Source organism: Gavialis gangeticus, unplaced genomic scaffold, assembly GCF_001723915.1.
Source record: "Gavialis gangeticus isolate Ggan-Ray unplaced genomic scaffold, GavGan_comp1, whole genome shotgun sequence".
Taxonomy (NCBI): Eukaryota; Metazoa; Chordata; order Crocodylia; family Gavialidae; genus Gavialis; species Gavialis gangeticus.
The window spans coordinates 1,942,399-1,952,464 of NW_017729031.1; the positions used below are offsets into that span (position 1 = coordinate 1,942,399).

Genomic DNA, 10,066 nt, shown 5'->3' on the forward strand with positions numbered 1-10,066 from the left:
GAAACCCCCCCCCCCCCCTTCTTAGCCCCTGCAGCTGGGAAGATCCCAGCTCAGGGTGGCTGAGACCAGGGCGGGTGGCTTTATTTCCCCCTCCCCACTTCACATTGGTGACTTGTGCCAGCTCAGCCTTGATGGGGAATCGTCCCCCTGCCCGTAAAGCTGGGCAGACCAGGGCTTAGGGGCTCTCTGTCATGGGGCTTCCCTATACTGGGCTTGGGGGCTGGCCTGGGGAGGGGGGACTACTTTCACCTCTACACCCCTCCCTCAGCAGGTCAGTGACTTATTCTGGCTTGTCCTGGGAGGGTGGCAGCAACCTTCACAGACCAGGACTCTGAGCTGGGGGTTCTGTTCCCCTGCCTGCTCCCCCCACTGCCCCACAGGGCTGACTGGTGCAGGCAGCACCTGCTGCCTTGGTTCTGTGACAGCCACAGTGCAGGGCCAGCCTTGGCTCTGCCAGAGCAGACAGCACAGCCAAGGCTAGCCAGCCTGCCCTGCGAGGCAGGGTTAACAGGGGGCCGCAATATATTCTGGGATGCTGGGTAGGGTTACCATATTTCCAGCATCCAAAAAAAAGGACATCTGGGAGGGGAGGGGGGATATGATTGTGGGGGGGGACTGTGATATGCCTGTGCCCTGCCTCTGCCCCTCATTCCTCTGGACCAGCAGCCCTTGTTCCATAGATCTCTGCCCCACCAGCCCTTCTGCCCAAGCATGTCCATTCTCACATACGCATGTATGCACTCAGTGTCACTTTACCTGGCTTGCTGGGGCTTACGCAGGGAGCACATGACCCCTGACAGCTAATCATCTTGCCCGCTGCCCTAAGTAGGTAGCCCAGGAGAGTAGAGGACCAGTAAAAAACCCAGACATTTGCTCTTACTTTAAACACCCACCCGGATGCAGCACAGGGAGCCAAAAATGAGGACACGTCTGGGAAAACCCATACGTATGGTAACCCTAATGCTGGGGAACTGAGACATAACCTGAGTCAGGAGGGGATCTGGAACAGAAGTTCCATAGACCAGTTTAACTTAAATCAATTAAGTCTGATACTACATCCATCCAGGTTTATCTTAAACCAGGTGTGGCCATACTGAAACAGTTTTATGTGCACTGAATTTCTGTTCTGTTACAGGTTTAAACGGGTTTTCGATCACTTATATCAGCTTATGTGTAATTTCTGTCCCTAGTCCTAGTGATCATGGTAGCTCTAATTGTGCATAGTCCAGGAAATGTCTGAACTGCCATACCCTTTCTGCAACTGAAAGTTGGATGGGTAATGAAAGCAAAATCTCTGGTGAATTTAGCTGTACAAGTCTAAGTGTCTCTTCATCAAAAAAAATAAAAAATAAATGCCAGACCTAAATAACATGAATGTTCAATATAAAACATTGTGTATTTTACAGATTTATGAACCCACCATGCTAATCCATGTATGTGTATTTATGCACTACATTAAGTAAATAATTCTTTAAAAAATACTTAAGTATACCTTTTCCAGTTTGCTTTCTTTACTTGCTGCTTTCAGCTTGGCAATATAAGTAGTCTTTTCTAATCCTACTGGCTTTATTTCTGTGTAGTTTGTCTTGTGTTGTTCTATATTGCCATGTACATAATGCTATGTCTGAGAATGTAAACATTTTGAAATAAGGTTTTACTTTCAAATGCTTTCATTTGCACTTAAACAAGAGCCCTTATTACTATTAAAACTTTACAACTAATGGAGCTTGGGGCCAAATGCAGTACAGGAATAGTCCTTCAAAAGAGTAATTAAAAACCAGATGATAATATCCAAAATTGGGTGTGGAATTTGGTACTGCATAATTTAAAAAACCCTGAAACTTGTTTTCATTTGCTTTTAATTCTAATGGAAATAGCTTTGGTTTTTTTTTTAATCAAATTTTTTTTTTTTTAAACAAATGTTTCTATGCTGTGTTTACAGCTCAATCTTGTGTTAATGTAAGAAAGTCTGAAAGTGAAGCTGTCTAGAAACCTATCTGCTATACCTCTCCACTATCCTTGGCTGCCTTTTAAAGCACGCATCAGCCCCACAAATCCTAAACTTGAGCCAGGTCTCTTCCTCCCACAAAACAGTCAATCCAAAATATGGTCCACACAGTACTGCACTTACTGGGCCTTTGCTTCATCCCCTCCCTTTTCTATGTGTTCCTGAACCTGCAAAAGGGATTTGGAGGTACGAGTCTTTCCATTTATACAGAGTTCTGTTAACTTCACTCCAGCTGACTCCATCCAGGTAGAAGGGTTCAGGTGCATCCTGGTTTGGGAGCTTGGATTCTAAACTCTTCCAGCCTGGAGTTCACACTGGTTCCTAAACTTTGCAGCATACTTCTGGTGGTGAGTAAAATATGTAACTTCATTACCTGAGCTGAGAGAAATGCAGCCCCCAAAAACAAACAAACAAAACCCCAACCTCCACCCCAGCATTATAAATATAAATAAAAAGTTGGATAAAAAAAAAGTTGTAATAATCTTGGACGTTAATGTAGTAATATAATGAGCATTCCTCCTTTGACCTCACAGTATGACTTCAAAATGCTGTATAAACATTGGGTATATTTTTAAGTTTAGAATAAAGCGCTGTTTAAGTCCTGATTATAATAATTTTAGTTTTGCTGCTAGATTTGTATTTTACTCTTACCAATACTAATACAATATATTTACCGAACTCTTGTAATGGTTCTTTTTAGAATGTGTTATGGAATCTTGTATATTTTTCAGTTTTAAAATGGCATAGCTTTCACTGCCTTAAGATTTCTACTGTAATAAAATTAAAAGTCAGAGCTCCTCTCAAGTTCCAAATAAAACAAATCATGAAAAAAACCACTGGTTTGGAAATAAATTAAAGGGCATTATGCATTATTATGACTATATTTTAGAGCTTAAAGGCATCTCCTTAAATGACTCTTTTTTATGGAGGAGAATCATACTCATTTTATAGCCGGTATATTTTAAGTAGATTATGGTACAGTGTTTTCAGTGACCATAACTCAGACTTGCCCCAATTAGTTTGTGTCTGCTTGGGTTTGTAGGAGGCTAGTGATAACATAGCAAATACCAAGACAATAGAGCGCCAGCTTGCATGTAATGCTCTTGCCAGAGCACAGTCATGGGAGTCAGCTTTGATGTATTCTGAAAAAAGGTGCAGCTTATTGGCTGTAACTACTTTTCTTTTTTTTCCTGAACCACAAGTATGTCTGACTCCTGCAGGTAAGCAGCCAGGGCTGTTTTCCTTCAGTGCTCAGCACTTTCAAGCTTGGAAACAGTAGTGTCTTTGTCAGGTTTATCTCTGCAGCAGGAAACATTTTATCTAAAACTTTGAGAAGCAAGGATGTTGCTGGGAAATCAAAGCTGAGGAGGCAGTCGACTAACTGGAGATGGGATTGTACGGCAGAAGGGCTTATCGGAGGATAAGTCTCTGAAGTGACAGATCATTTTGAACAGACAACAGTACTGAGCTGCTCTCCAAGGCTATGCAATTTGGACCAGTGCCACTTCTTCCCCTACCCCTTCCAGCCAGCACATCAGAGGGAGGGCTCAGCCAGCAGAGGGTTGCTTTTCTTTTCTTACAAACAGTCATATGCTAATCTCTGTGAAGTATTTCTTTTTTGATGGGTTCATTTCTCTCTCGATAAGAGGGAGTTTGTTGAACCCTCTCTTTGTTTTGACTGTTGGCATCTGATCCTGGAGCTGATTTATAAATGGGTTTTCTTTCGGGGTTTATTTTTAACTAGCTGAATTAATAGGCTAACAGCAGATACTGCAGTCTCTGAGCAAAATGGCAACCAGCTAGGGATCCTGACTTCTCTTCCAAAGTTTTTGGCAGGCTTTCAGCTATCTAAACACAGTATGTTGGCTGGAGCTGGATAACCACATACAGTAAGAAGAGATCTCTCTCTCTTGCTTGCTGGTGTCTGTCTTTTTATTTAATACAAATTCAAATAAATGGAACATTTTGAAGCAGACAGAAATCTTTGTGCAGAATAAAGTATTCAAGAGTTTTTATTTATTTTAGTTACATGTTTTGGGTAATTTTTTTTCAGAGGAAAATTTGGATTTTGTTAAGGTCCAGGATACTTTTATTTTAGTCTCCTCCCACCCCTCTTCTTTTGTGCTCAGATTTATAGCAGATCCAGCTGTAGTGGAGTAACTCAGTTGTGAAGCCTTACGGGCCACAACAGCTATTTGCCAGAAGTCTAAGGGCTGTACCTTGTCTGCACAAACACAGGACAAGATTTTAATTGTTGATAAATATGTACAGGGTGAGGTGTTTTTAAAAAAAAATAAACCATAGTAAGTATGCATGACACTTCAGAGCCAGTAGACAAAATATTCTTTTAGGCCTTTCAAAGAAGGAATGTCTACAAGAAGAAAGTTTCAGAGAAGCAGCCAGGTACTACTTGGCATCTGGCTTTCCCTTTTGAGAGGACTAAGTATGTTATAAAATGCATATTTGAGTATGTTAATAGACTGATCTTTCACACTATCATTCAGATTTGTAATGGGAGAGCTCTGTATAGTAGCTATATGGGCTTCTAAAGTACTTTGGACAGATATGCCCTCTAACATAGATCTAACACAGATCTGGTATGTCAGACATTCAACTGATGATTTTTATAGAAAGTAAGGGATTTTGGGAGGAAAGAGGCATGACATAGCCTCAACCTGGCCCTGCAGGGAGGGAAGGGGGTGTGCTCCCACACCCCCCGCAGTGGGGGGGAAAATCAGGCATAGTTTGCCCCTGACCAGCTGTGCAGAGCTTGGGGTTTTGGGATTTGCCAGGAGAGTGGGTATCCAAATTAATGGATACTGAGCCCCACCACCAAATTTTCTGATCCATAGGGATCCCTGTGGGGTAGGTACAGTGGCTCTATCGACCTCAGGTTGAGCACCCCTAGCTTACTGGATGGAGTGCTGGATTAGGTTCTGCAAGACCATTTCAGCTCTCCACTGGTCTGCTGGTGACTTCTCTGCCATAGTGTTTTCATAATGATGATGATTCCCTTTAAGCTCATCTGGTGTCATCTATAGGGGTTTCTGAACATAGTCTGATAGTTCAAGCATCAAACAGTTGATCAGATGCTGTGGCAGGGCACCATTTAAGGGCAGAGTTGGGCAGCTACTGGGTGCCTGTTGATGGCAGCCATTTTGAGAGCATGGGATATAAAGGCTGCAGTTTGCTGCTGCCAGCCCAGGCAGAAACACTGCCTGGCAGACCTACAGCAGGAACATCTGGAAGGTAAGAGCAGGAGGCTTGTGGTCCTGGGCATGACCTAAAATTGCACCCTGCTAGGGAAGGGTGGCCTGGTGGGGCTCTGGGTGGTGTGGGAGCCCCCAGGAAATGCCAGGCCAGTTACCTCCCCGGTGAAAGATGAGAAGGGGTGCCTTAACCCTGGCCCCCATCTTTGGGTGGGCTTTGGAGGCAGTTGTGGGAGCAGTGGGGCCAGACACGGCAAGCAGAGTGCCACCTGAGCCCAGCAAGGATACGAGATCCCAGAGACCCCAGAGGGGGTGGTGTAGAGATGTTGGGAGTAGTGGGGGCCAGGTATGCGTATGTGTAGGTGCCTTAGCCCAGCAGGGATGTGAGATCTGGGAGACCTCAGGAGGGGTAGCACGGGGAGTGTACAGCGTGGCCCCTACATAGTGTAGGGCTGAATGGGAGTAGGCCTGAAGGGCTGTGCATGATGGGGGCTGAGTAGGGCTGAATGGGAGTAGGCCTGAAGGGCTGTGCATGTTGGGGGCTGAGTAGGGCTGAATGGGAGTAGACCTGAAGGGCTGTGCATGATGGGGGCTGAGGTAGGGTTGAATGGGAGTAGGCCTGAAGGGCTGTGCATGATGGGGGCTGAGTAGGGTTGAATGGGAGTAGGCCTGATGGGCAGTCCCAGGGGTGCATTCAGTAGGGCCGAACTTGGAGTAAGTCTGAAGGGCAACACAAGGGCCAGCCCTGTGAGTAAGTTGATTGTGAAGATAAGACCCCAGGGTGGGGCGTGGTGTAGAGGCCCTAGAAGTGGTGAAGTAGGAATTTCAGGTGTGGGAAAGAGGCCAAGGCAAGGTTGTGGATGCCTGAGGCCATAGTTTGGGCAAGAGTTCGAGTGGGGGGCTCAGCCAGAGATTTAGGGATGAGTTCTGACCTCAGTAAGTCCCCTGCTGCAAGGAGGCCAAGACTGAGTTGAAGGAAGCATAATGACCCGCTGCTCCAGTGAGGGAGTGAGAGTCCCTGTGGGACCCTGGAGCACCAGTCTTGGTGTAGATTATGATTACATAATGTGGATGCCATCTGCGAGGCATGGGCTGCAGTGTATGGGAGCTTGGAGCCGCAGATAGTGCCCCCTGGCATCGGGGTAGTAATGGGCAGTCTCCTGCATTATACCAACAGCTTATGGAACAGCAAAGTCGTGGCAGGTGAGACTGGGTGGACTACCCCATAGAGACAGGTGGGTGGGCTGGTATGAGAACTGGCTCCGAGAGCTGCCCCCTGTCACGAATGTCCTTTTTTGAAAGTTGATCCCTTTGCCTAGTGGGGAAGAGCTTTTATTTATATGTCTTGAAAGTTTATGGTCCATTTTCATTTAGTTTAATTTATTTTTTTGTTTGGAATCATATACGGTGTATGTTTATATTTCAGGGTGAGAGGAGCACCTCTCTAATAGGTCACATTTTAGAAAGAGATCATTGCTTCCCCAGAGGGAAGGGTCCTGGTGTACTCCCATTGCCTTCTCCAATCCTAGAAAAGTATCTGTTTTTGTGTTTTATGTTTGAGAAACTGTCAAAGGATTATTCAGAATGTAAACATTTTGTGGTGTCTCCCTCATTTCTATGTCATGACTTTTTTCTTCAGTCTCTTACTTTATTTTCAGGTAACCTTTCATATATTTATGTTTAATGCCTTAAATTCTAGAGGGAGGAAACAGTGGATTTTGTTCTGTATTTGTTTACTTCACTCTGTCCCTATTCCTGGCCAGTTAGCTCTTCTGGGTTGGTATAGAATGCATGTCGTACTTGCCCTCCAAATAAGGCTGGGAGTGAACTGGAGCATTTCTGGAGATTATACAACCCTGTGGTATGTCTTGCCTCCAGGGTTGCTTCTTTAGCCACCTCTGTGGTGGCTAGATACCAACATCACTAAAATCAGTTTTTTCTGTATGGGCACTTGAGCTGTTGATATGTTTGAAAGGAGATGGCATGTTGAATCTGCCACCTTTTTCCCAGGCTTGCATAAATTCATCTGGATACGGTGTCAAGAAGAATTTTTTTTTTGTGAGCTGTTGAGACAAATGAGACTTGGTAACTGACAGTTTGGGGTATTAAAGAGGAAGACTGTCCAAGTCATCTCCATCAACTTGCACATACTTTTTTTTTTAATGGCAAAGCACCCTTCTACTTATCTTCAAACATTACAAGAAAGATGAGTTGGCTGTCTTCCACACTTTTGATTGCTCAAAATGATGTTATATTTTATTTCAGGGTATCCCTGGCACAATTTTCCGTTCCAGACTTCTGTTCCCATCTTGTTTCTAGTGAGAGACAGAATATGAATACTTACCTGTTGAAAGAGCTGGAATATTGACACTGTTGCATTGGCATATGAAAAGAGATAGCTGGAGAAGGTTATTTGGTTAATGATTCTTGAAATAGAGGAAGTTATTGCTTTTTGAGCTAGAAATTAAGAGTGGTTAACATAGTTTATAATATAACTCTTCCATCCTACAGACAGTGTTTCTGCTAAGGATTGTGTCTATTAGGACTAAAACTCCAGGCTTTATGTTGAAAGATCTTTTGATCATTTTAACTGATGATAGTTTCCATGTTTATATTTTGGGTATAATTTTTTTTTACTGAAAGGAATTGGTAAATATAAAGTTGGTTGAAGGGAATCGAGTGCTATTTTTAAAGAGAATTTAATGAACAGCAGGACTTGTTTTGCAGAGCTCTCTGTGACTGTCTATATTTTCAACATTTTTGAGACCTCTGTCTAATCTATTAGTTAAAAACCAGTGACAAAACTACACAGTCCACCCTGACATAACCACAAGACATAACACTGTAAAATTCAGAATAATCTCATGCGTAAAATGACTCGTTTGAAAGTTCAGAACTTTTGGCTGTATGTTGGTCAAGGTTTGTGTCACGAATTTGTATCTGTATTTGGATCTATAAACAATATTGCAAGATGGCTTACATGAGTAAACCTGGTACTCTGGGTTAGTATCTGGAGGAAGGTAACAAATGCTATTTCTGGGACTCTCTTATTTGGACAGTTAAATTGTTGTAAATGCAGTGAGATGGAAATAGTGTGTAATGGGGGTGGGAGGGAGAGTGATATCTAGAAACAAACCTACGTGCCGCCTAAATCGTGTGTTGAATCAGTGAATACCAGTTGATAAAGCTGGATGGTGGGTAGGGGGGGGGTGTGTGTGTGTGTGTGTGTGTGTGTGTGTGTGTGGGGATTGGAGGGGGAAAAAAAGTATCTAATCATGAAAGTATAAACATTTCTCTCTTGTTCTCTTTCCACAGATCTATAATGATACATGGAGTTATGATTCTTCCCGTACTGATGATGATGGCTTTTCCCTCACCCAGTTTCGAAGGTAAGTAAAGTGAGTTATAGTAAGCTAACACAGTAGCTGTTTTTTCTCTTGAAGGTCTAGGTTTGAATTCAGATTTATGTATTAGAGTTAGTTGGTCTTAGCCTACAAATTGACAGTTCTCAAAATTTTTTTTAGAGGTATCCACTTGCTTTAGCATTTAGGGTTGCTTATCTTTGCACTTGTAGTGAGTGTGAGTTATCAGAACTCATTTTCAGTACCTACAATAACTTGTGCTTGCTCCAGTAAGAGACTTGAGTCTTCAGGCTGATATTTTATTCAGTAATACAGGGGTAGGCAAAATACAACCCATGGGCTGGATTTGGCCTGCCAGACCATTCTGTCTGGCCTGAGGGGCCCTCAAAAAATTTAGAAAATTAATATTAATCTGTCCCTGGTTGGCTGTCAAAGATGACAGGAACCAGGGGCAGTAGGACCCAGGGGGAGCTAGTGGCGGAACTAAACAGCTGCAGAAGTAAATCCGCGCACCCCCACTCTTTCCACCCCTCTTCCCCCGAGTCCCAGCTGGAAGCCTTTCCCTAGTGAGAGCTTTTGAAGGCTTCTGGCCTGGGACTATTCCTGCCTCTGTGTGTCGAGGGAAATACAGATAAGAAGGTGGGGGGGTGACTTTAAAAGGATAGCCATAAATTACGCTGAAAAAAACAATAATTGATTTAGCTCTTTAAGGACCATTTATGGTGTCAGTACTCAGACAAGCTTTTGGTAGGGAACCATGTGTTTTATACCTGGTAGGAAGATTAAAAAGCCAGCCATATCACTGTTTTGCCAATGGATTTTGACTTCTTGGGGAAGGATAACTTCTTGAAGCCTTTAATAATGGGTTCTAAATTTCTTTGTATCCAGTGCCATTGATGGACCTGAAGATGAAAGTAGAGAGAAAAGTGATAGTGAGGATGCATGTGAAGGTGACCAGTCTTAAATTGTAGGACTCATCAGGATTTTTTGGACAGAACTTAATATAGATTTAGGTAATGTTTGTTGAATTTATGACTTCTTAGTTTTTGTCAGTAGGTCTTCTTATAAAAACATATTTTTTTCCACGTGTGGAATCTAATTATGGGGGGGGGTGTTGTTTAAATTTAGGGTTGTCTTGGATTCAGAGGTAAACTGAAATAATAGGAAACAAACATTAAAGTTGTAGTTTTATTTACTTGCAGTATGTTCTAGCTTTAAATTTTCAGGGCAGAAGGAAACATCATGATCGTGTACTTTAAATTGACTGTGTAATGTAGGTGGTAGCATATATCACCCAGATTTCACTGTCCGGCCTAATAACTAAAACTACTTTGCAAAATGATATTTTAATTAAAAAATAAACTTAGTTATCCAGCTGTTTTAGCATTGCCTTCCCACCCCCAATACCCAGCAAATGTTTCTATTAGTCATTGTTTTATCTGACTCAGCCTTGTTTTTAATGCAGTGTAAAACTTTTTGATGGTATC

General features: G+C 42.9%; 1 protein-coding gene across 7 annotated transcripts in view; it reads left to right on the plus strand.

Annotated features, from left to right (window-relative positions):
* Positions 1–10,066, plus strand: part of ACVR1 (activin A receptor type 1) — a 190,378-nt gene that overhangs the window by 72,077 nt on the left and 108,235 nt on the right. For 3 of the 7 annotated variants that reach the window (XM_019522374.1, XM_019522375.1, XM_019522376.1), the window contains one exon: positions 8,533–8,606. In XM_019522374.1, coding sequence (XP_019377919.1) covers positions 8,533–8,606 — 74 coding nt within the window. Of the gene's footprint in view, positions 1–3,196; positions 3,229–3,821; positions 3,898–4,348; positions 4,452–8,532; positions 8,607–9,487; positions 9,593–10,066 lie in introns of those variants that run through there. The other 4 variants (XM_019522379.1, XM_019522373.1, XM_019522381.1 and 1 more) reach the window with 4 other exon arrangements.